General features: G+C 40.1%; 1 protein-coding gene and 1 pseudogene across 1 annotated transcript; one reads left to right on the top strand and one right to left on the bottom strand.

Annotated features, from left to right (window-relative positions):
- Positions 1-16,146: 16,146 nt before the first annotated feature.
- LOC121402016 lies at positions 16,147-17,242 on the bottom strand (annotated as a pseudogene).
- A 3,243-nt stretch (positions 17,243-20,485) lies between these two features.
- Positions 20,486-22,431, top strand: LOC121402012 (vomeronasal type-2 receptor 26-like). Its single transcript, XM_041587496.1, has 3 exons — positions 20,486-20,571; positions 20,903-20,979; positions 21,527-22,431. Exons 1-3 carry the CDS (start codon positions 20,486-20,488, stop codon positions 22,429-22,431), a joined length of 1,068 nt encoding a protein of 355 aa, XP_041443430.1.
- Positions 22,432-27,142: the final 4,711 nt, after the last annotated feature.

Here is a 27,142-nt window from a genome sequence, read left to right as displayed (position 1 = left end):
TTCCAGCTATAGATCCCACAGGTGGCTAATAAAAGGGCAACCACGTTTTGGAGTTTTACTTTGAAAGCAGCAAGTAAGTTGCAATTAAAATGTAGTCTCTTTATAAAATCTACAATGAAGCAATTGAATTCTTAATGAATCAGATAAAATTAAGCGTAGGACTGGCCAGATATGGGATGACTTTGACGCAGTTGGCCATCTTAAATATGTTGCAATATATGGACAAACAATTCCTGTTTTGTTTAAAGGCGGAGGCATTTTTTAGTAGCTTAAGGCACAAAAGTCTCAATGTCTTAATATATTGATAATGAGTTGAGTGCACCGTATTTCTTGTATTTATCTATGTACATTTTGTGGTCACAACCTCATTGCACCCCCACTTAATGTTTTTAAAAAATTAGTGGTGAGCACAACTTTATCTTATTTGTTATGATAGAGAGGATCCCCTGTCCTCCATGTACACAAGAGTGACATCAGCATAGAGTTGGATTTTTTCCTCAATACCCTGAAATCAACACCCTACTATGGTGGTTGTGGTCAAGTAGCTTGGGTGAAGGGTTCTATTACTATCAAAAATAATAGGGGAGGGCAGGGGGCAGCCTTGCATATTTCCCCTTGCTATGGAAAATGGGGTAACCCACAGTGAAGCCTGAGGGGAATGATACAGAAACTTTTCAGGGAAATATGATGCTGTCTCTCTGTCCAGGAGTCCCTGTAAACTGCACACTCGTGGATATTCAGGGAATAAAGGAGCTCTCTGGCAACCTGTAAGTCAAGAATCTCCAACTCCCATATGTATATAATAAAAAGCATTAAGGTTAAGTTTAGGATCCACAAGTCAGTAGCACATAAAACCCCATTCATTAAAAGTATCTGTATCTTTCATATAGAGCAGGGATCCCCAACCTTTAGAACCCGTGAGCAACATTCAGAAGTAAAAGGAGTTGGGGAGCAACACTAGCATGAAAAATGTTCTTTGGGTGCCAAATAAGGGCTGTGATTGGCCTTATAGTAGCCCCTATATGGATTGTCAACCAACACTGAGGCTCTGTTTGGCAGTACAACTAGTTTTTCTACAACCAAAACTTGCCTCCAAGCCTGGAATTTGAAAATAATCACCTGCTTTGAGGACACGGAGAGCAACATTCAAGGAGTTGGAGAGCAACATGTTGCTCACGAGCTACTGGTTGGGGACCACTGATATAGAGGGAACATTGGTCACAGAAAATGGGCATTATGTGTATTTGCTTAATTGGAGCCTTTCCATGAGGGTGGATATACTGTATGGACTAGATATTTGATACATATGTTTATAAAGGTACTTCTGGTGAGTGGTTAGACTCACTATTATTGCACTTGTGGAAATTAATTGTCTTCTGTAGGTTCCACTATCCTGATACTCACAACCAGTTCCTCTATAAGCAATGTTTATAGGTGTTTTCAGAAGGAGGTGATGTATGACTATGAAGATTTTCATTCATCCAGGTCATGGTATATCTAGTATAGGTCAAACTTAAAACAACTGGACTTGCTGAGTAATCAATGAAGACGTTTCACTACTCATCCGAGCAGCTTCTTCAGTACAACTGACTGGTGTGGGAAATTCTCGGCATATAAACTCTTCCACTAATCCAATTACAATGGCACATTGTAACTCTTCAAAGAGGTGGCATCTGAAGAAACTCACAGAGGTGTTGATTCTGTGTAGTTGTGATAGGATTATCACACCTTTGAAGACAGCAAGGTCCAAATCTTGGATAAAGAAGACCGCTGGTTTGAACGAGGCGTGAAAGAGGCAATTCATGTCAAGGTGGAGAAACCATCCCTGAACAGAGGTGGGGGCCTTTGACACCACCTGTCTGCTACATACAAGGCTGTTCTAACATCTGTACCCCGGCGGATTCAGAACACTTCACACATCCATTCATGCAACTCTCACAAGTAACACCTGTATCTAGGAGTTGCATGACACATTGGATAATCCTATCACAACTACACAGAATCAACACCTCTGTGAGTTTCTTCAGATGTCACCTCTTTGAAGAGTTACAATGTGCCATTGTAAATGGATTAGTGGAAGAGTTTATATGCCGAGAATTTCCCACACCAGTCAGTTGTACTGAAGAAGCTGCTCAGATGAGTAGTGAAATGTCTTCATTGATTACTCAGCAAGTCCAGTTGTTTTTAGATTGAGGTGATGTATGTTTTATGGGGCAGATTTAGCAAATTTTGATATTAGAGCTTCCCACAGAAAAACTCACCCTCTTTATATTAATTTCTAAGGCATTTTTAGAAATGTTTTCATCAGTGAGAGCAAGTTAGAATTCACCATTTGATTACCATACATCTAAACATCCCATAGGAATGGTGGAGCCATGACATCCAGGTGGAGAATGCAAAAAGGAAGTCTGTAACTTGGGAAATAACTGTTCTCTACGTCTACGTCGCGTCTACGTCTACGTCGCGAAACAGCGAAAAATTCGCGAAACGGCGCCGGCGTCTCGTTTTTGACGCCGGCGCCCGTTTTTTGACGCCGGCGCCCGTTTTTGACGCCGGCGAATTTCTACCGCGAATTTTCGCGGGCGTTTCGCGAATTTATTCCGTTTTTCGAAAAAAAACATTTTTTGACGCCGGCGAATTTCTACCGCGAATTTTCGCGGGCGTTTCGCGAATTTATTCGCTCGGCGCGAATCTCGCAAATTCGCCGCGAATTCGCGCCTGGCGAATAAATTCGCCCATCACTATATGTGAGTATATAGACCATTTTCTGCAACCTCTAGCATTTAGATTACTTGCAAAGCTGTGGCACAGCTATGGGTGCGAGGTTCGCACCATCCTATGCTAATCTCTTTTTAGGATGGTTGGAAGAAATGTATATTTTTCAAGATGAAAATCTATTTTCTGGATACATACAATACTATGGTCGCTTCATAGATGATATTCTGATTGTTTGGTCGGGCACACATAAAACTTTCACAGAATTTCTTTCCTATCTTAATCACAATAATCTGAATTTACAGTTCATGAATGAAATAAACACTGAGTCCATCAATTTTTTGGATATTACTCTTTACACTGAAAACAACGCTGTAGTTACTTGCAAGCTGTAGACATGTCACATCTCTCTTCTTCCTTTGACTCTCTTCACTCTAATATCTCAGCCATCTCATGTCCTAATGTGGCTACCTCTGTCTACTATAGTACTCTCACCACTGCCCTAAATGAGCTGCTCCTATAAAAACTAAACATTCTAGACCCAAACCATTTCAACCTTGGCATACTGCTCATACAAAAGTGCTCCAAAGACACTCACGTGCACTTGAGCGTCGCTGGCGCAAATCCCATTCAGAATCAGACTTTTGGAGCTACAAATATGCCCTGCACTCCTATAACACCAGCCTCTTCCAAGCCAAACAAACTTACTTTACTTCACTCATTAACTCCCTTTCTAAAAAAACAGCACAACTTTTCTCCACATTTAACACTCTCCTTTCCCCTTCTCCACCCCCTCCATGTACATCTGTCTCTGCTCAAGATATTGCTGAGCACTTCAAAAACAAAATTGATACTATCAGAAGGGACATTACACTACTCAAGCCCCCTAGACTTCCACCACCCTCCCTCCACACTCCCCAGTCTCTCCTGTGCTCCTTCACCCCTGTCACTGATAAGGAAGTCTCAAAGCTTTTGGCCTCTTCTCACCTTACCACCTGCCCGCTTGATCCAATTCCCTCAAAACTTCTCCACAATACCAATCCTTGTCTAATCAAAGCCTTAACTCACCTATTTAATCTCTCGCTCTCAACTGGACTGTTTCCTTCTCACCTAAAACATGCTCTTGTCACCCCCATTCTGAAAAAACCCTCTCTTGATCCGTCCAATCTTGACAACCTCCGACCTATCTCTCTGCTACCTTTCATCTCTAAACTACTTGAGCGCCTAGTCTACAACCGACTAACCTCATTCCTCTCTGACAATAACCTGCTGGACCCCCTACAATCTGGTTTTAAGCCACAACACTCCACGGAAACTGCCCTGACTCGACTAACTAATGACCTTTTAACCCCTAAAGCTAGCATTAATTTCTCACTACTAATACTACTTGATCTCTCAGCCACATTTGACACTGTAGATCACCCTGGCCTTCTCCAGTCCCTCCAGTCGCTTGGCCTTCATGACACAGCCCTGTCCTGGTTCTCTTCTTACATCACCAATCATTCCTTCAGTGTCTCCTACAATGGAGTAGCATCTTCTCCTCAACTCGTATGGTTTCCACTACCACCTCTATGCTGACAATAATCATATCTATCTCTCATCTCCTGATCTCAACCCAGAACTCCTAACTCGCGTCTCCTCCTGCCTGTCCGCTATCTCTACCTGGATGTCACAACGCTACCTTAAATTAAACCTCTCTAAAAGTGAAATGGTTCACTTTCCTCCAACTAACACCAGTAACATCCCGGAAGTATCCATCATAGTTAACAATTCCACTATCACCCCTTCTCCCCAGGCCCGGTGCCTTTGGGTTATCCTAGATTCTGCCCTGTCATTCACTCCTCATATCCAGTCACTTATTAAATCATGTCACTTCCACCTAAGGAACATATCCAAAATACAATCATTTATCACCCAAGATGCTGCCAAAATTCTTATTTACTCTCTCATTATTCACTCTCTCTTTTAATTGGCCTCCCCCTCCAGAGACTGTCACCTCTCCAGTCCATAATGAACACTGCTGCGAGTCTCATACACCTCAGCAACCGCTCCTCCTCTGCCTCACCATTCTGTCAATCCCTGCACTGGCTTCCGTTACCTTTCAGAATCAAATTAAAGTAACTGACTTTCAAAGAACTTCATAACTCTGCCCCACCCTACATCTCTGAACTCATCACTATATACTCACCCAATCGCTTACTACGCTCCTCTACTGACCTGCTACTCAACTCTTCTCTCATTACCTCCTCACATGCTCACATTCAAGACTTTGCAAGGGCTGCACCCCTCCTCTGGAACTCTCTCCCACGGTCTGTCCCACTTTCTCCCAACCTTTCTGCTTTCAAGAAATCTCTGAAAACGCACTTCTTTCGAGAAGCCTACCCTCACTCTGCTTAACTAGCAAACACAACACCAGATACAATACCACATTTCTCACCCACTTAATTCGATCTTTAGACTGTATGCCTATGCATAGGACCTTCCTCACCTTCCTCATACATGTTAATAATAATAATAGTTACCACCATCTATAGGAAACCTTGTTCAGTGAACACTATTCTTAAGGCGAAGTCATGTCATCCAAAACATCTTACTAAAAATATACCATATAGTAAATTTTTGAGTTTACATCGTATTTGTACTAAAGATGATGAATTCATTGCCAAATCCCAAGGTCTTCATTCTAAATTATTACAAAGAGGTTATAACAGAAATATTTTAGATAAAGCTTTTGAAAGAGCGGCAAAAATTAAAAGAGAAGATTTGTTTAAGAGAGACCAATATAAAGTCAAAGATAATATTTGGACTTTATTGTGTATTTTAACATATAGTCCTAATTTAATTCGATTAGAGATATTATCCAGAAGAACCTAGTGATTCTCGAAATTGATCCTATTTTGAAACAAATCCTTAAAAGAGGACATAACTTTATCCCTAGGAGAACAGAAACTATAGGGAATAAACTAACCCCAAGTTTTATCAAATTTCAAGAATAAAAAAACGCATGGTTACAAACTAAAGGCTGCTTTCAGTGTGGCACGAGTAGATGAATTGCATGCAAATTTTTGAAGAAAACATCAGTTTTTACTTCTTCCATTACAAACAAAATCTATAATATACAACATTACATTAACTGTAATACCAAGAATGTAATATATTTTGACGTGTACTAAATGTCAAAAACAATATGTAGGTCAAACTGGCTGTAAATTGAAAGATAGGATTAGAGAGCATATACTCACTATTTCAAAAGAAACACGTGTTACACCTGTAGCTAAGTATTTTGTGGATTGCAATAATAGAAATTTGTCTTTTCTAAAAATAATAGCTATAGATAAAATTGTTCCAAATAGTCAAGGAGGAAGTACAACTTCAAATCTCCTGAAAAAAGAAGCTAAATGGAATTTTTACCTAGCAACTAGACAACCAATGGGGTTAAATTTTGAATTTGATATCTCTTGCTTTATCTAAATGAAATCCTTTATTTATTTACCTATAGATTTATATATTGTTATATATGTATATTTTTAGATATTTATAATATTATACTGAGCATATTTATTTATAAAAATTGTTTACATAATGCATCTAAATGTTTTTGGATATAATGAATTTATACTTCTGTGGATAAACATTTTTTGTAATATTATATATTGTGTATTCTACAAATTGGCCATTAGAGACATTTATACCTTTAGTCAATTTTACTAGCTCGGCCTTAGTGATCTCTTATTGGCTCTTTTTCCTTTAAATATCTTGTGTGTATTTCAAGAAAATTAGCCTATGATTAAGTGTCCTTGTCGGACACGAAACACGTCAGGCTTAATCCTTTTAGATGTAGTGTAAAATAAAGTATCACATTTTTATATTAAATTTTTGGCTCATGGATTCTATTTCTGTTGAACGTTCTGGATTGGTGCCTGCCTAATGCTGTTTTTGTTGTAAATGACAGAAGGAGTGAAATTGGGAGGGGACTGACTGGTGTTGGATGTTCTTGGCATTTAAATTCTTCCTCTAATCTAATCACAATGGCACATTATAGTTCTTCAGAAAGATATAGAGAGTGAAAGGTTAAATAGGTGGGTAAGTGCTGGGCTGAGTCTAACAGAAACTGGGTAAAGTAGGTGAAAAGTATGGGGTCAATGGTGCAGGTTGTGGGATTTGAGCAGTCTAGAAGTTTACTACATTCAGTGATTGATGCATGGGTAAAAGACTATAAAGTAGATATGACTGTTTTGCAAGTTAATTTGATATTGTCTGTCTAATTAGGTAATTTTTTCCTTTGAAATGAGCAAGTTTTAGGGTTGTTACAGTAATTGGCGGAGGGTGTGGTGGGGCACAGTAGAGAGTTAGATGTGGCAAACTGTTGTGGTTTAAAGAAGAGAGATACAGCTGTTTAGTTATTAGGAGAGCTTCATTGTAGCAGAAGAGCATAAACTTGAAGTGGATGAAGTCAGGGTTAGTTTGACTCATATTTATGGGCCAGGCTCACCGATTTCACTCTGCCAATAATTTGCAAAATGCTTTGACGCCTATGGACAACAACAGTTTGTTTTTTTGAAGCGAGACAAAAAATGTTTTGCCAATTGACAAATTTTTTCACCCATTGGAGTCTATGTTCATAATTTTTGTGACAAAACTTGATGAAAAATGTCGCTCATCACTAGACTGTTCAGCTAATCTACTACATCTTCTTAGGGACTGAATTAAGCTAATGTGCCAGGGTTGGAGTTTAGCTGGACAACTAAGATGGGTGGTGGAAGAAGGAAATGTGTCCAAAGCTGATGAAAGAACATTACTGAAGACAGAAGCTGCCATATTTGGACAAGAGAGTTTGTTAATATGAGAGATCTGATGTGCTACTACTGTTGATTGGTATTGTAGGTCAAATGTGGTAAGATTTCTATCTGAAAGTAAGTGATAGTCATATAGTGGAAAGGGAGAGCTAGAGAGGTTAAAAGTATGGCATGAGAGACATCCACCATTTCACCTCAAAAGAATTGAAGGAATGAAAATTGGTGTGGTTAGTATTTGAAACCTACATTTGGGGAAAGAAGAATTACAACCTTATGGTCTAGGGGATTGATAAAATAAGAAGTCTCCATAGGAGAGGGCAGCAGGTCAAGCAGTGTCAGTAGGTGTGAGCCGTGTTTCAGAGACAGCCAGAAGGTTAAGAGATTTGGATATAAAGTGGTAATGAGCTGCAATGAGTTTGTTGCAAATAGATCGTGTAGAAGTCAATGACAGAGGTCCCTTGAACCATTTGAAGATGTTAATAGCCTTTAGGATGTTCAGGGTGGGTTTCGCTAGAAAACTCAATTAATTCAAGCAATTCAGTTTTAGGTATATATAAAAAAACCTCTAAAACCTGACCTTTAATAAATCTGCCCAATAATGTGTAATATACTTACCTTTGTAATCCTAGCAGAAATTCACTTATTAATTTAAGTTAATCCTCCATGATCTGTATCAGTACATGGATAATTAAACCATGCCATATGGTTTAATTATATAATGAATATTCGATATTTAGGGGCCCATTTATTAAACTTCACATTTTTCTGGTCAAGTTTGTAAAAAAGGAAAACTCAAATTTTAGAGTTTTATTATACTCCAAAGCTGCTAAAAATTAAAATCCAAAAATACTCCAACTCAAGCCTGTTGAGGTTATATAGAAGTCAATGGCAGATGTCCTTGAAGATGTTTCTTGACATAGTGATTCATGCTGATTTTTATCTGATAAATACATATTTTTGAGACAAAATTTTTATAATGTTGAGATTTTCTGGTTCCAACTTTTTGGATAAAAATTATTGATAAATTAGTTTAATTTGTGTATGGGAGTTTGGTTGAGTATGTTTTAATAAAAAAATTACATTAATTTGAGTTTTAGTAAAGGACCCCATAAATGAATAGGGATGTAGCGAACGTCGGAAAAAAAGTTCGCGAACATATTCGCGAACTTGCGTCAAAAATGCGAACGGTTCGCGAACGTCGCGAACCCCATAGACTTCAATGGGAAGGCGAATTTTAAAAGCTAGAAAAGACATTTCTGGCCAGAAAAATGATTTTAAAGTTGTTTAAAGGGTGCAACGACCTGGACAGTGGCATGCCAGAGGGGGATCAAGGGCAAAAATGTATCTGAAAAATCCATTGTTGACACAGCGCTGCGTTTTGTGCTGTAAAGGGCAGAAATCACACTACATTCCTAAACCTGTGTAATAAAATGCTTTAAAACATCTGGCGTCTACATGCCAATCAAGTCGTGTAAAGGTTACAGCCTGTTCACACGCAAAGACGAAACGCGGCGCTTACTGCAACGCAAAAAAACGCAAAGAGCTTTAATGAATGATACCGTCAAGTGAGCAAATAATAGTTGTTAATTACTAGTTGAGCTTGTCACCTCCAGGATGTTCATCCTGTTGGTGGCAATATTTCTGTAGTGGTGTGTTTAGCAGTCACCGTGCTTGTGCGCACGTGCACGGTCAGGCAGAGGTAATTCAATGTACAGTGAAGCGAACCAAAAAACACAGATTCTGCAGTGTGGGCCCAGCTTTGGTCTATTTTATTGATCACCTGCGGTGACCATAAAAGATGCGATTTTGCCACTGTTGCAGAACCCTGAAAAATTAGGCATGTGTACTTTCCTGAAAAATTATCTTTTTTTTGTCGCAGCCACTGAACCAGAAGGCCAGAAACAATATGCCATATAAATGCTGAAAATATAAAAAATTTTTTGTCGCAGCCACTGCAGCACAGAGGCCAGAAAAAATATGCCATATAAATGCTGAAAATATTCAATTTTTTTTGTCACAGCCACTGAAGCACAGAGACCAGAAAAAATATGCCATATAAATGCTGAAAATATTCAATATTTTTTGTCACAGCCACTGAAGCACAGAGGCCAGAAAAAATATGCCATATAAATGCTGAAAATATTAAATTTTTTTTGTCACAGCCACTGAAGCACAGAGGCCAGAAAAAATATGCCATATAAATGCTGAAAATATTCATTTTTATTTGTCACAGCCACTGAAGCACAGAGGCCAGAAAAAATATGCCATATAAATGCTGAAAATATTCAATTTTTTTTGTCACAGCCACTGAAGCACAGAGGCCAGAAAAAATATGCCATATAAATGCTGAAAATATTCAATTTTTTTGTCACAGCCACTGAAGCACAGAAAAAGGCCATATAAAAATATTCATTTTGCAAGCCATGAAGCAAGAGGCAGAAAAATATGCCATATAAATGCTGAAAATATTCATTTTTTTTGTCACAGCCACTGAAGCACAGAGGCCAGAAAAAATATGCCATATAAATGCTGAAAATATTCATTTTTATTTGTCACAGCCACTGAAGCACAGAGGCCAGAAAAAATATGCCATATAAATGCTGAAAATATTCAATTTTTTTTGTCACAGCCACTGAAGCACAGAGGCCAGAAAAAATATGCCATATAAATGCTGAAAATATTCTGGTTTTTTTTGTCGCAGCCACTGAAGCACAGAGGCCAGAAAAACTCAGGATTTACCTGGATTCAAATTAAACCAGTAGGGTTTGCACCCTAGTTTGTAACAGTGGTGGAGGGAGGAGGACGCTAAAGGACAGCTGTGTGTGGAGTCATGAGGCGTGCAGAGAAGGACAGCTGCATGGGGAGTCAGAATCAGAAACTCAGAACAAGTCTTCCGGCGTGCAGTAACCCTCCGAGATCCACCCCTCATTCATTTTAATAAAGGTCAGGTAATCCACACTTTTGTGACCTAGGCGAGTTCTCTTGTCAGTTACAATCCCTCCTGCTGCACTGAAGGTCCTTTCTGAGAGGACACTTGAGGCGGGGGCAAGACAAGAGGTTCATGGCAAATTGTGACAGCTCTGGCCACAGATCAAGCCTGCGCACCCAGTAGTCCAGGGGTTCATCGCTCCTCAGAGTGTCGATATCTGCAGTTAATGGCAGGTAGTCCGCTACCTGCCGGTCGAGGCGTTCTTTGAGGGTGGATCCAGAAGGGTTCTGCCGCTGCCTTGGACTGAAAAACATTTGCATGTCTGACGTTACAGAGTGGCCAAAGTGCTTTGTCCTTGCAGGTGCGCTCGTGGCAGGATTACTGGCACCTCTGCCCCTGGAATGTTGATGAGTTCCTGAAGTGACATCACCCTTAAAAGCATTGTACAACATGTTTTGCAGGCTGGTTTGTAAATGCAGCATCCTTTCAGACTTGTGGTATGTTGGTAACATTTCTGCCACTTTATGCTTGTACCGAGGGTCTAGTAGAGTCGCGACCCAGTACAGGTCCTTCTCCTTAAGCCTCTTGATACGGGGGTCCTTCAACAGGCATGACAGCATGAAAGACCCCATTCTCACAAGGTTGGATGCAGAGGTATCCATCTCCGCTTCCTCGTAATCAAGGACTGCATCATCCACGGTCTCCTCCCCCCAGCCACGTACAAGACCAGGGGTCCCCAAAAGGTCACCACTAGCCCCCTGTGAAGCCTGCTCCTGTTGGTCCTCCTCCTCCACAAACCCACCTTCCTCCTCTGACTCCACTTCTGACCTCTCCCTGCATTGCAGCAGGTGCCTGGGCTCGTTCTGGTGATTCCGACCAGAAATCGTGCGCTTCCTGCTCCTCGTCACGCTGGTCTACAGCCTCATCTGTCACTCGTCGCACGGCACGCTCCAGGAAGAAAGCAAAGGGTATTAGGTCGCTGATGGTGCCTTCGGTGCGACTGACCATGTTTGTAACCTCTTCAAAAGGGCGCATGAGCCTGCAGGCATCGCGCATAAGCACCCAGTAACGGGGGAAAAAATCCCCAGCTCTGCAGATCCAGTCCTACCACCCAGTTCAAACAGGTATTCGTTGACGGCTCTTTGTTGTTGCAGCAGACGTTCCAACATGAGGAGCGTTGAATTCCAGCGAGTCTGGCTGTCGCAAATCAAACGCCTGACTGGCATGTTGTACCGCTGCTGAATGTCAGCAAGGCGTGCCATGGCTGTATAGGAACGTCTAAAATGGGCCGACACCTTCCTGGACTGCCTGAGAACGTCCTGGAATCCTGGGTACTTTGAGACAAAACGTTGGACTATTAAATTCAGAACATGTGCCATGCAGGGCACATGTGTTAAATTGCCCAGTCTCAGTGCTGCCAACAGATTGCTTCCATTGTCACACACCACTTTTCCGATCTTCAGTTGGTGTGGGGTCAGCCACCGATCGGCCTGTGACTGCAGAGATGACAGGAGTACAGATCCGGTATGGTTTCTGCTTTCCAGGCACGTCATGCGCAAGACAGCATGACAACGGCGTACCTGGCACGTCGAATAGCCTAGGGGGAGCTGGGGGTGCACAGGTGTGGAGGAGGAGGAGGACCCAGCAGCAGAGGAGGAAGAAGAGGAAGAAGACGAGGTAGAGAGCGAAGGAGGAGTAGAGGTGGTGGCAGAACCGCGTGCAATCCGTGGCGGTGACACCAACTCCACTGTCGTTGTTGAGCCACACATTCCCTGCTTCCCAGCCATTACCAAGTTCACCCAGTGGGCAGTGTAGGTGACATACCTGCCCTGACCATGCTTGGAGGACCATGCGTCAGTAGTCATATGGACCTTTGGCCCAACACTAAGTGACAGAGATGCGGTGACTTGGCTCTGCACATGGTGGTACAGGTGTGGTATTCCCTTTTTTGAAAAAAAATTGCGGCTGGGTACCTTCCACTGCGGTGTCCCAATTGCTACAAATTTGCGGAAGGCCTCAGAGTCCATCAGCTGGTATGGTAAAAGCTGGCGGGCTAAGAGTGCAGACAAGCCAGCTGTCAGACGCCGGGCAAGGGGGTGACTCGCAGACATTGGCTTCTTACGCTCAAACATGGCCCTCACAGAAACTTGGCTGGGGGCAGATGACTGGGAATGGGAACTGGTGGTCAAGGTGGAAGGCGGAGTGGAGGGTGGTTCAGACGGGTCAAGGACAGCAGAGGTAGAGCAGTAAGATGCTGGACCAGAAGGAGGGTGGCTTTTAGTTTGCCTGTTGCCTTTGAGGTGTTGCTCCCAAAGTGCTTTGTGCTTGCCGTTCATGTGCCTTCGCATAGAAGTTGTACCTATGTGGCTGTTGGGCTTCCCAAGACTCAGTTTCTGACTGCACTCATTGCAAATTACAACGCTTTTGTCAGAGGCACACACATTAAAAAAATCCCACACTGCTGACCTTTTTGAAGCTGGCAATCTGGCGGTAACAGTAGAAGTTGGCGGCGTTGGCGGCAATGGCGGGTGCGTTGGCCGGCTGACCACAGGTGCCGATACATGTTGTTGCCCTACTGTTCCCTGCGAGCTGTCCTCCCTGCTTCTTCTAAGTCTTATTCTCCTCCTGCCTCTCTGACTCTCCGTCTCTCCATCTGAACTATCCTCCTCTTGCTCTCTTCTACTGGGCACCCACAAAACATCAATCTCCTCATCATCATTCTCCTCAGATGCATCAATTTCTTCTAACAGCTCACAGAAGGAAGCAGCAGCGGGGACCTCCTCGTCATCACTCATTATGTCCATCTCTGTTGTGTTCTCTGCCAGAATTAAATCTGGTGTAACGTCCTCATCTCCTTCATCTTCTTCTGCCAATAATGGTTGCGCATCACTCAGTTCAAGAAACTCATGTGAAAATAACTCCTCTGACTCCATTGAAGAAGGGGCGCCGGTGGTGGAGGAAGTGTTACGTGGGGTGCCCATAGCAGTGGAGGATGAGGATGTTGTGGTAAAGTTAGAAACGGTAGAGGATGGGGTGTGCTGTGTAAGCCAGTCAACTACCTCTTCAGCATTTTGGGAGTTCAGGGTCATTGCCTTTTAAAACTGGGCAATTTCCTAGGGCCACAGGATAGCATAGCAGCACGGCCCCTAGTGCCTCTGCGTGGCGGCCTGCCTTTGCCTGGCATTATTTTTAAAACAAAAACAACAACAACAACTCAGGTGGTGTTTCTGGAGACGGTATTATTATTGATATTTAGACAGAATGTGAACAAGCTCACACAGCTAAGTGGCAGTGGTTTGAAGAACACACTGGGCAAATAATGCCTACAAGGTCAACGTATACACTACAGCAGTGGTGGATACGGAATATATTATTGCTGCTTGAAAAACGTCACTCAGGTGGTGTTTCTGGAGACGGTATTATTATTGATATTTAGACAGAATGTGAACAAGCTCACACAGCTAGATGGCCACTGGGCAAATAATGCCTGCAAGTGCACTACTATTGGTGCACTACTATGAAGAACAGCAAACAGCACTGGACACGTTAAAGAACAGTAAGATAAGTAAAATAAAAAAAAAATTATATGTATATTAAAAAAAAAAAAATTCTCGGGTTGGTGCTGCTGAACTACTAGGAGCAGCACAGTAGCACACCAGTCCCACTCCCTAACACTGCTAGACTAATAGCACTGGGCTCTTATAGTAGCAACTAGCAAAGTAAAACAAAAAAGAAAATAAAAGCAGTCCTTACAAGGACTATTGGGTTATTACAGCAGTCAGCAGATGAGATCAGAAGAGATCAGTGCCCACAGCAGCTACATACAGAGCACTGCAGTAGAAGGTAGATTACTAGCCAGCAAAGCTACCTAACCTGAAATGTCCCTCAAATCCCTGCAGAGTTCTGTCCCTCCAATACAGAGCAGTATCAAGTAGATTACTAGCCAGCAAACTTACTATCAACTGTCCCTCAAATCAGTGAAATCACTAACAGCTCTCTCCCTACACTAGCTCTTCCAAGCACACACAGGCAGAATGAAAAAACGCTGCAGGGCTTCAGTTTATATATGGAAGGGGAGTGGTCCAGGGGGTGTGGGGGTGGTCCAGGAGGGAGAGCTTCCTGATTGGCTGCCATGTATCTGCTGGTCTGGGGTGAGAGGTCAAAAAAAGCGCCAGGTAAGGCGAACCCAAAATGGCGAACGTCGCGAGACGTTCGCGAACATTCGGCGAGCGCGAACAGTCGATGTTCGCGCGAACAGTCCGCGACATCCCTATAAATGAATCTCAAGATTCCCTATACAGTTATGGGACCTATTATACAGAATTCTTGGGACCTAGGGTTTTCCAGATAACAGGCCTTTCCGTAGTTTGGATCTTCACATCTTAAGACTACTAGAAAATCATTGAAACATTAAATAAAGCCAATAAGATGGTTTTGATTTCAATAAGGATTAATTATATCACAGTTGGAATAAAGGACAAAGTACTGTTTTATAGGGATGGGCGAATTTGACCTGTTTCGCTTCCACAAAAATTCACCATCTGTAAAAATTTGCCTAAGAGCATTAAAGTCTAGGGCCGATAATTTTCTTTGTCATGCTGCAAAATGTTTTTTGACGCGCATTTTCTTCTCCGATTGAAGTCTATGGGTGTCATTTTTGCAGCGAAGCTCGGTGAAGAAATTTGCTCATCCCTACTGTTATCATTGTTAACATGTAAACGTGTAAGACATAATACAGGTTCTTGGCAGTACTACTCTATTCCTTTACATCTTTGCTAACATAACAACCAGCCTTCATTTGAATCCATCCATAAGTATTCCTTCTAGGGATGCACCGAATCCAAGATTCGGTTTGGGATTCCACCGGGATTCGGTCTTTTTCAGCAGGATTCAGATTCGGCCGAATTCCTCTGCCTGGCCGAACAAAATTGGAATCCTAATTTGCATATGTAAATTAGGTACAGGGAGGGAAATCACATGACTTTTATCACAAAACAAGGAAGTAAAAAGTGTTTTACCCTTCCCACCACTAATTTGAATATATTTCACAAAGGATTCGGGGGTTCGGCCGAATCCAAAATAGTGGATTCGGTGCATCCCTAATTCCTTCTGACTGCTTGACCCAACCTCCTCTTCCTCCTATCATTGGCCATCCTAATATGGTGATAATTCCAGAGTTCCTTTAGCAGGCTGCATTAATAGGTACATACACTTGTACCCAACGGATCACTCATTAGTGATGGGGGAATAAATTCACCAGGCGCAATTTTGTGGTGAATTTCCACGTTTTGCCATCACATTTTCGCATCAAAAATTTTTGGACGTGCACTGGAAAAGTCCCTTGTGTCAAAACAGTCACGCATCAACATTATTGGACACCCATTGACTTTAAAACTGGCGTGAAAATTGACACTAGCGTCAGAATTGATGCAGGCATCAGCTTCCGCTTTTCAAAATGGGACAAATTCGACCATCACTATCACTCACTAATGGTGATAATGACACAATAAACTTGATGGTAATTAGCCATGTAACATACCTTTGTTACCTAACAACATTTGTTTTTTATAAATAATTTTTTATCTATATTCAAGAGTATGTGAGACAACTTTGCATTGAAATATATCAGCAAATGGAGAGCCTAAAGATTATAGATTATTACATATAAAATGGTACCAAATAAGTCATGTTTGCTGATACAGTCCTCTATTTATTATTTCCCAGTAAATATTGCTTTGTATTCCTATTTGGCTTAAATATAATAATGTAACATTTGGGTAGAAATATACAGAAGAGAAGGCCACAGCTTGAAGAGATTATGGCAAATATTTCCACTGCCACCATGTATTTGCCTTTGGTGCTCAGATAGGCCGGGATCATTGTGATCCAAACACTGCAGAAGAGCAACATGCTGAAAGTGATGTACTTGGCCTCATTAAAACTGTCCGGTAATGTCCGAGCCAAGAAAGCTACAATGAAACTCACAGATGCCAACAATCCCATGTAGGAGAGGACAATATAGAAGGCAATGACAGAGCCCTCATTGCACTGAATGATGATTTTTCCAGGTTCAGACAGAATGTTGAGCTCCATGAATGGGGGAGAAATGGTCAGCCAGATAGCACTAATTAGAAACTCAATAGTGATGGGCGAATTTGCGCCGTTTCGCTTCGCCGAAAAATTCGCGAAACGGCGCCGGCGTCTCGTTTTTGACGCCGGCGCCCGTTTTTTCAATGCCGGCGCCCGTTTTTTAAGCCGGCGCCCGTTTGTGAATTTTTTCGGCGAATTTTCGCGGGCGTTTCGCGAATTTATTCGCTGGACGCGAATCGCGCAAATTCGCCGCAAATTCGCGCCTGGCGAATAAATTCGCCCATCACTAAAACTGAATGAATGAACAAATAATAACTATAAAATATGTGAATTTGACTCCCAACCATTTTCTCCAAGGACTATTAGGCTTGGAGGCTTTGAAAGCAATACAAACCATAATTGTTTTTGCCAGTACAGAAGACATAGCTATGGAGAAACTGATCCCAAAAGAGGTTTGTCGGAGGATGCAGGTTATATCAGATGGGCGACCAAGAAACAAAAACACAGAGAGGAAGCTCAGCTTGATGGAGAAAAGGAGAATAAAGCTCAGATTACGATTGTTGGCCTTCACTAATGGAGTGTCTCGATATGAAATAAAAATTCCTATTATAACTGTCACTAATAAAAGAGAGACCACAGAGAGGACAATAAAGACCAGAGTTAGGGAATCACCTTCATAAGAGAGGAACTCAGTTTGCTTCTCAATACACATGGTTTTCTCATTATTTGGCCATTCATAGATGGGACATTTTAGACAATTTTCCATATCTGTAAATAAAGAATAAATCTGTTGTCAAAATTAGGAATATTGTGGCAGTCAGGAGCCTGGTATCTCACCAGCCTAAAAATCCTCCACACCAAATCCTCAGCCTCAAGCTTTGTTTAAGGCACTCCTCCAAACACTCAAAGATAATTTTTAATACATTATATGAGCTAGGCAAGTTATTTGATACCAATGTGTTGATTGATTATAATATAATTTGTTCTGGCCAGCCTACAATAAAACCATAAAATATTCCATAGATTCCATTTTCCTTAAAAAAAGATGATATTGTGGTTTCTGCTTAAATCCATATGTGTACTGAGGATTTCTTTATGGAGTTGGAAATATTTAGACAGATCTTGGCTCATTTTTTGTCACATTTGTAACCAATATTGTAACTGTAAGTTACAGTGCCACACAAATGGTTACTGGTTAAATGAAGGAATGTTGGCCTGGAACATAGTATTTGTACCTGGATAGAGAACTGGCTAAAAGATAGACTACAAAGAGTGGTGGTAAATGGAACATTTTCTAATTGGACCAGTGTTGTTAGTGGAGTAGCGCAGGGCTCTGTACTAGGTCCCTTGCTTTTCAACTTGTTTATTAATGACCTGGAGGTGGCCATTGAAAGTACTGTTTCTATTTTTGCAGATGAGACTAAATTGTGCAGAACTATAGGTTCCATGCAGGATGCTGCCACTTTGCACAGTGATTTGTCTAAACTGGAAAACTGGGCAGCAAACTGGAAAATGAGGTTCAATGTTGATAAATGCAGGTTATGCACTTTGGCAAAAATAATATAAATGCAAGTTATACACTAAATGGCAGTGTGTTGGGAGTTTCCTTAAATGAGAAGGATCTAGGGGTCTTTGTAGATAAAAAGTTATCTTATTCTGGGCAGTGTCATTCTGTGGCTACTAAAGCAAATAAAGTTCTTGTATAAAAAAGGGCATTAACTCAAGGGATGAAACATAATTATGTCTCTTTATAGGTCCCTGGTGAGGCCTCATCTGGAGTATGGGGGCAGTTTTGGACTCCAGTCCTTAAGAGGGATATAAATGAGCTGGAGAGAGTGCAGAGACTAAGTGCAACTAAACTGGTTAGAGGGAGGGAAGAGTTAAATTATGAGGGGAGACTGACAAGGTTGGGGTTGTTTTCTCTGGGGGAAAAAAGGTGCTTGTGAGGGGACATGATTACACTTTACAAGTACATTAGAGGACATTATAGACAAATAGCAGGGGACCTTTTTACCCATAAAGAGAATCACGTACCAGAGGCCTCCCCTTCAGACTAGAGGAAAAGAAGTTTCATTTAAAGGAACAGAGTAGGGGGTTCATCACAGTGAGGACAGTGAGGTTGGGGAATGCACTGCCGGGTGATGATTCAGTTAATGACTATAAGAGGGACTTGGATGATTTCTTGGACAGACATAATACAAAGGCTATTGTGATACTAAACTCTATAGTTAGTATAGATATGGGTATATATCATTTATGTGACAGTAGGGAGGGGTGTGTGTATGGGGCTGGTTTTTCATTTGAAGGAGTTGAACTTGATGGACTTTGTCTTTTTTCAACCTGATTTAACTATGTAACTAACTATGTAAGTATTTACAACATTCGAAACAAAGATTATAGGCACATCTGGCCTCTCCTTAGATTACTGGTGCTGCAGCTGTATAAGGGGACAGCGCCCCCATAGGTATCCAGAAAACAATATATGACCAGCACACAAATATGTTGCAAAGTGAGGACAAGCCCTTGTTTTGTTTAACTCAGTAAACACAGTGACTTGCTCCACTTTTACCAGAGGCCTCCCCTTCAGACTAGAGGAAAATAAGTTTCATTTAAAGGAACAGAGTAGGGGGTTCATCACAGTGAGGACAGTGAGGTTGGGGAATGCACTGCCGGGTGATGATTCAGTTAATGACTATAAGAGGGACTTGGAGGATTTCTTGGACAGACATAATACAAAGGCTATTGTGATACTAAACTCTATAGTTTACCGAAAATACAGCATCTCAAACCTGTAGAGGTCATATAGAAGTCAGTTGTTGAGGTGGCTATTTGATAAAGTCTAGTATCAAGTTGAAAAAGTTGCAGATTTAAATTGTTTTTGTTGAAATGACTATGAAGATTTTCATTCATCCAGGAAACTCAGGAGGATTTTTAACAAACACCATGTCCCTGTGTTTTTCAAACCTAGCAACACACTGAGACAAAAACTGGTACACCCAAAGGATCCAACACCTAAAGAAAAACTAAGCAATGTGGTATATGGAGTCCAGTGTAGCGAGGAATGCACAGATCTATACATTTGGGAGACAAAACAACTGCTCTCCAAGCGAATGGCTCAGCACAGGAGGGAGAACTCTACAGGGCAACACTCAGCTCTTTCTACACTTAAAAGACAAGGGACACTCCTTTGAAAACAGCAAGGTCCAAATCTTGGATAAAGAAGACCGCTGGTTTGAACGAGGCGTGAAAGAGGCGATTCATGTCAAGGTGGAGAGACCATCTCTGAACAGAGGCGGGGGTCTTCGACACCACCTGTCTGCTACATACAATGCTGTTCTAACATCTGTAGAACAGCATGTTAGAACAGCATTGTCCATTTTTAATTCTTACAAATAGACTCTCATTATGACACATTATTACATTATTTTCTTTGAATTTTAACTATAATAAAAATCAATGTCTGATAAATGTATTTTATTACATTATTTTATTCTTAAAGGACCAGTAACACAAACATTTTGTATGTAAAAAAATAAAACCACTCCCTCATATAACACATCTAACTTGGACAAAGTCAATTATTTTTATTGTTTTATACATAAATACCTAGATAAAATCCCTCTTCCGGTTATGTGCTGCATTGAAATGGTGATGGGGCGACATACATTCTTTATGTATGCAGTTTTTCTTTAAAACCAGAAGTTAGTGGCTTTTGCTTCACAAAGGATTTTCCTGTCTTATTCTCCATCTCCATTTGAGTCAAACAGTTTGTATAGAGGAGAGGGTGTGTGGTAGAAATATCCTTAGCCTGATTTATTTCTAACAGGGTCAGATAGTGAAGAAAAGAGCTTGTGGTCTCCCATCGCTGTCTGGGTGAATCCCTGCCCTCCAGTCAGATGGGTTTCTTTACCTTTCAGTCTCTGACAACTGGTGCAGGGCAGGGGGCCTCGCACGCATGCGCAATCGTGCAATGATGTCGGAATGCTATGATGTCTTTAAGATGTATGCGATGAGTGCATCAAATGTGATGACATCATTAAAGTGCGTGCTTTATTTCAAAACAAAATTTCCTTGCATTTTGATTGGTCCCCTGCCTGTCTATCAAATTATTAATCCTTCCTGATTGGTTCCTTGCCCCTTAAATAGTGCTCCCTCTGTTTACTCATTAGCCAAACTGGCTTCTGTTCGCTCAGGACCAGCTAAAGCTTGTATTCATTTTGATCCTGTATTTTCACCTCGGCCTGATTATTTGAATACTGATTCTTGCTGCCTGACCAAACTTCTGCCTGACCTTGACTTAATTTTTTAGCCAAATCCTTGTCTCCATGCTTCACCTCTGTAGAGCTCTAGTCCCCTGTTTCCTCCACTGCAGAAAGTTCCGTGGCCCCAAAAGGGCATTGGCAAAAACTTGCAGGGGAGTGTCAGAGCCACCTAGAGGATTCTCCAAGGGTATCCTTGTTAAAAGACTGTTACAGTAAGCTTGGGCCTGAAAGAGAGAAATGGATCCCTCTCAAGCTGTAGGTCTGTATTCGGCTGAATTTCAATTGTTCAAATTGAAGTAATAGTGCATTCGATCGAATTTGATTAGAAGTTTTTCCCCCCAAAAAAACCTTTGATTTTTCAAAGTCCACCAATTGACTCCAAATAGGTTGTAGAAGGTCCCCCATAGGCTAAAACAGCAATTCGGCAGGTTTTAGGTGGCAAATGGTCGAAGTTGAATTTTTAAAGAGACCATACATGATAAATTTCGATATTCAATTTTCGATTTTTTTCAAATTCAAATCGAATTTGGACTAATCCCTAGTTGAAGTACACAAAAATAGCTTAAAATTCGATTTTTTTTTTCCATTCGAAAATTCCCCTCGACCTTTGATAAATCTGATGAGCAAATATGCCCTGTTTGTGAAAATTTCCTGTAATTGCTGAAATATTTGTGAATTTGTGAATTTGTTACAATATTCCTAACTTTGACAACATATTAATTTTTTGTTTGCAGATATGGAAAATTGTCTAAAATGTCCCATCTATGAATGGCCAAATAATGAGAAAACCAGGTGTATTGCGAAGCAAACTGAGTTCCTCTCATATGAAGGTGATTCTCTAACTCTGGTCTTTATTGTCCTCTCTGTGGTGTCTCTTTTATTAGTGACAGTTAAAATAGGAATTTTTATTTCATATCGAGACACTCCATTAGTGAAGGCCAACAATCGCAATCTGAGCTTTATTCTCCTTTTCTCCATCAAGTTGAGCTTCCTCTCTGTGTTTTTGTTCCTTGGTCGCCCATCTGATATAACCTGCATCCTCCGACAAACCTCTTTTGGGATCAGTTTCTCCATAGCTATGTCTTCTGTCCTGGCAAAAACAATTATGGTTTGTATTGCTTTCAAAGCCTCCAAGCCTAATAATCCTTGGAGAAAATGGTTGGGAGTCAAAATCACATATTTTATAGTCATTATTTGTTCATTCATTCAGTTTCTAATTAGTTCTATCTGGCTGACCATTTCTCCACCATTCATGGAGCTCAACATTCTGTCTGAACCTGGAAAAATCATCATTCAGTACAATGAGGGCTCTGTCATTGCCTTCTATATTGCCCTCTCCTACATGGGATTGTTGGCATCTGTGAGTTTCATTGTAGCTTTCTTGGCTCGGACATTACCGGACAGTTTTAATGAGGCCAAGTACATCACTTTCAGCATGTTGCTCTTCTGCAGTGTTTGGATCACAATGATCCCGGCCTATCTGAGCACCAAAGGCAAATACATGGCGGCAGTGGAAATATTTGCCATAATCTCTTCAAGCTGTGGCCTTCTCTTCTGTATATTTCTACCCAAATGTTACATTATTATATTTAAGCCAAATAGGAATACAAAGCAATATTTACTGGGGAATAGTATATAGAGTAGTGTATCAGCAAACATGACTTATTTGGTACTATTTTATTTGTAATAATCTATATTTTTTAGGCTCTCCATTTGCTGATCTATTTCAATGCAAAGTAGGACAGTCTCACATACGTTTGGATACAGATAAAAATGATGTATACACAACCAATGTTGCTAGGTAATAACTGTATGTTACATGGTGTTTAGGCTCTCCATTTGCTATGTAATAAAAATATATTTCAATGAAAAGTAAGATAGTCTTATACACTCTTGGATACAAATAAGTATTTATACACAACAAATGTTGTTAGGTAAAAGCTCTATGTTACATGGCTTATTGTCATCAAGTTCATTGTGTCATTATCACCATTAGTGAGTGATTCTTTGGGTACAAGTGTATGTGCCTATTAATACAGTCTGCTAAGGGAACCCTGGAATTATCCCCATATTAGGGTGGCCAAATCTCCAGGAGTCCAGCTCCAGGGTTCTCTAGTATACATAATTACACTGTCTTTTCATTATTTTGAGCTCAGCTGCAAGTACCTTTAATGAATATCATCAATGTATGTAATAGTTTTGTATAGTTGCAATTCTGGCTGCATTTAAACATGAGTACAAACACATATTCATGATATTCATAAATACTTACAAGTTCTTACAAAAAAGATATCTATTGCCATTAATAATCAACAGTGTGAGATCAGAAGCAGAATTAAGCTGCCTGACATCTTGTCCTGTGTTTAGATTCAGGCTGAGGTTGGAGCTGGTGAGAGATGTGAGAAAGTGAAGGGCCTTATAGTCTATGGAGAAGGGGAGGAGGAGGAGGATGGGTCAAACAGGCAGAAGGAATGCTCATGGGCAGATTGTAATGAAGGTTTGGGGAGACTGAGCCTCCCTATACCATCAGAATGGAAATTGCTTTAATGCAGAGGAGGAGACTGACATTATAATGCAGTTAATAAACTTTAGGTATACAGGGGAATATGGAGTTTAATCTATATCAGGGGGAATTGGTTATATATGACTGATACATTACTACTCCACCAAATGCACAAGCAGCAGTTCTGACAGTCAGGTAGCGGTCCATAAAAATAAATCCAAGGCACACAGGACTAATTGCAAGCAAAATTGCCTTGCGTGTTTAATGCGGAGTGCAACACACCTGGCAAAACAACATTCTAACCCCCCCCCCAATTATCTCTGCTATAAATGACCCTGCATTACTAAAACAGACCCTGAGGCAGTCAAGCAAACCCTTGTTTAATTTTATACTGAACTGTACTCGTCCAAACTGACAAAGCCACTGTCAGAGACTGATGCACCTTGGGAAGTTAGACTCCCTTAGGTTTTCCCCTAAGTATAGGAAATTTTTTGGATGACCTTGGCAATCGAGTCTTTCCCAAATGGCAAAGCTCCAGGAGCTGATGGGATACTGATTGAGGTATCCCAAGCCAAAACATATCTCCATACCTTCTTGAAACTTTTAATACAGCTCTTTACTTTGTTGGCTAAGCCAGACAAAGACCAAATGCTGTGTGAGTCATACAAACACTGCGTATCTTGACAGCGCTATATAAATGATGATGATACTGGCCCAACTTTCTTCTCACGTCGATGTTAAAATTCTAGCCAAAATACTGGCCATATGGCTCAGTAATGTTGTCACTATGCTAATTAACCCTGACTAAATGGGTTGAGAAATTTACATTTCTAGGGGTAGAAATATCTAATAACCTAGAGCATTTTGCCAAAACGTTTGATACTGTGCCCCACAAATGACTGCTTTCTAAACTAAGGTCTGTTGGGATAATGAAGTTGTTTGCACATGGATAGGAAACTGGCTACAGGATCGGTTACAGAGGGTGGTTGTTAATGGGACATTCTCTACTTGGAGTAAGGTTCTTAGTGGGGTCCATCAGGGCTCAGTATTGAGGCCACTTTTATTTAACTTGTTCATAATGACTTAGGGGAGGGTATTGTAAGTAATGTATCAGTGTTTGCAGATGACACAAAACTATCAGCCCAATTAATTCCATCCAGGATGTGGCACTTGCAACAGGATCTTGACTAACTGGCAATCTGGGCAGCTAAGTGGCAAATGAGATTCAATGTTGATAAATGTAAAGTCCTGCACCTGATGTAAAAATATCCACTTATACCCTTAATGTTACTGCATTCGGCAAATCCATAATGGAGATGGAGCTTGGAGTCCTTGTGGATAATAAACTTGTCTGTAGCAAGCAATGCCAGTCAGCAGCATCAAGGGCAAATAAGGTCTTGAGCTGTATTAAAAGGGGCATAAAGTCATGGGAGGAGGGGGTCATTCTTCCACTATATAGAGCACTTGTAAGGCCCCATCTAGAATATGCCGTACAGTTTTGGTCTCCATCACTCAAACAGGACATTATTGTATTAGAGAGGATACAGATAAGGGCAACTAAGCTGGTAAAGGGAAAATCTTAGCTATGAGGAAAGACTGGCCAAATCGGGGAGGTTCACGCTGGAGAAGAGGCATTTAAGGGTTGATATAACTACAGTATGTATAAATATATAAGGGCATCATATAATTATCTCCATTTCTTTCCAATTGTTTTTATTGGCATCTATGAATAAACAAAAAGAACAAAAAACAGCAAAGCAATAGCTCAGCAAAACATTTGACAATTTAATAATAATAAGAGAATTATTACACAACAAACCAAACATCAAACTAACCAAACATCATATAAAGACAATAACAAAATTCATCAATGAAAATAAAATTATATAAAATAAGATAAAGTAGGATAAAATTTTCATCACTACCAACCAAAAAATTTACCCCAATAGTGAACAAAATTATCAATCTTGGAATTGCAATGAGTATAAAGAAAGGAGTCTTCATCAGAATAATACATATATTTTCCTATATAAACCCTATCTTCAGACTCTTTTATGATAGGGAGACCACAGTGTAAGAACATTTTATCTAAAACCCAAATTACCATACCTAAAATCTATTGCTTCATCTATGCAGAGAGACCTAAGATAGGATAAAATAACCTTAAAATCTGGAGAAGTTTCCTGGATCCAATATAAAAAATGGATTTATGGGTAGAAGCAAATTTATTATAATTATTCCAAAATTTTGTCTTTGGAATACGAACAGCAGAAGATGTTACCCAACAATCAAGCAGTGCAAATTTTGGAGGCAATGGGACAATTTAAGGTCAATATTCAATTTGTAATTTAGGAAATTTCCAAGCTCATTCCATAACTCAGAAATGAAAGGACATTCCCACAAATAATGAAATATATTATTTGACTTGCACTTAGGGCAGTAAAGGGGAAATACCTTTTTTCCACGAATATCGAATCAAAGATTTTCTGCTTTAATAAATAAACATAGATCAAAAGGAGACAAAAAAGGAGAGATTTGATAATTGCTACCATGTAATTTATGAACTATCTTCCAGGTAGCAAAAGTATCTCGCCAAAGATTGTTTCTCTTAATATCAATAGGAAGGCCACCCCATTTTCTATGAAGAAAGGTGGAAATATGATCACCCCCTTCCAAATAGTATTCAAAAGAAGGATTGGTGTAAACTTCCCTACCTGAGATCCACTCAAAAATGTATCTACATAGAGAAGCAATGTTAAAGAACCTAAAATTAGGAATATTAAGATCACCCAAAATTTTGTTGTGATTTAATCAAAGAGATTTTAGGGTTCTTCCCTTGCCACAAAAATTTTGAAAGCGCTTGATCCAATTTCTTAACTTAAGAACGTTTTAAAAGAAGAGGAGGATTAAGTAACGGATATGATAACTTTGGGAAAATAAACATTTTACAGAAAGCAGCTCTGCCTATAAGATTAATAGGAGAATTAAGACACTTATCACATAAAGATTCAGTAAGCCTAATCAGGGGAGACAAATTTAAAGAATAAAGTCTAGATATATCAGAAGGAATATTAATACCCAAATATTTAATTGAACATCCTGGAGGCTTTAACTTTAAGTCAAAAGGGTTTTTTTTTTTTTGGAATATTACTATTAATATTAAGTAATCCTGTTTTATTACAGTTAATTACATATCCAGAGTAAGAACTATAGGAATTGAAAAAATTTAAAATCTTCCTAATTGAGTTTTGAGCATCTTGAACTACCAAAAGTAGATCATCTGCAAATGCTAAAATTGTAATATATTTACCATTAACTTGTATACCTTGAAATAAGTCTGAATGATGTAAAAATCGAATCAAAGGGTCAATTGTTAAATTAAAGAGCAGGGGGGGCAAAGGGCAACCCTGTCTTGTTCCTCTACACAAGGTAAATGAATCAGATTGTTCTCCAGCAACTATTATCCTGGCTTTGGGAGAAGAATACATTTTCTCTAAAAAAGAGATAAACTCCCAGTTAAAACCAAAGAAATTACAACAATTAAAAAGATAATTCCACTTAACATTATCAAATGCTTTCTCAGCATCTAAGCTTACTAAGGAGCATGGAATGGAGTAAAAAATGACATTTAGGATTACCCTAATATTTTTTATTCCCGACCTTTTTCTGAAAAGTTGAGATAATATCTGGAAGAATATCAGCCATTCTATCAGCCAAAATCTTAGTAAAAATCTTGAAATCCTGATTAATTAAAGAGATTGGGTGGTAAGAAGAAGTTAACAAAAGATCTTTCCTTTCTTTAGGAATAAGGTTAATGTTTGAAGTTATACTGAATTGTAAAGTTTTA

Source organism: Xenopus laevis, chromosome 1L, assembly GCF_017654675.1.
Source record: "Xenopus laevis strain J_2021 chromosome 1L, Xenopus_laevis_v10.1, whole genome shotgun sequence".
In the NCBI taxonomy this organism is placed as follows: domain Eukaryota; kingdom Metazoa; phylum Chordata; class Amphibia; order Anura; family Pipidae; genus Xenopus; species Xenopus laevis.
This window is presented reverse-complemented; position numbering and strand designations above follow the sequence as displayed.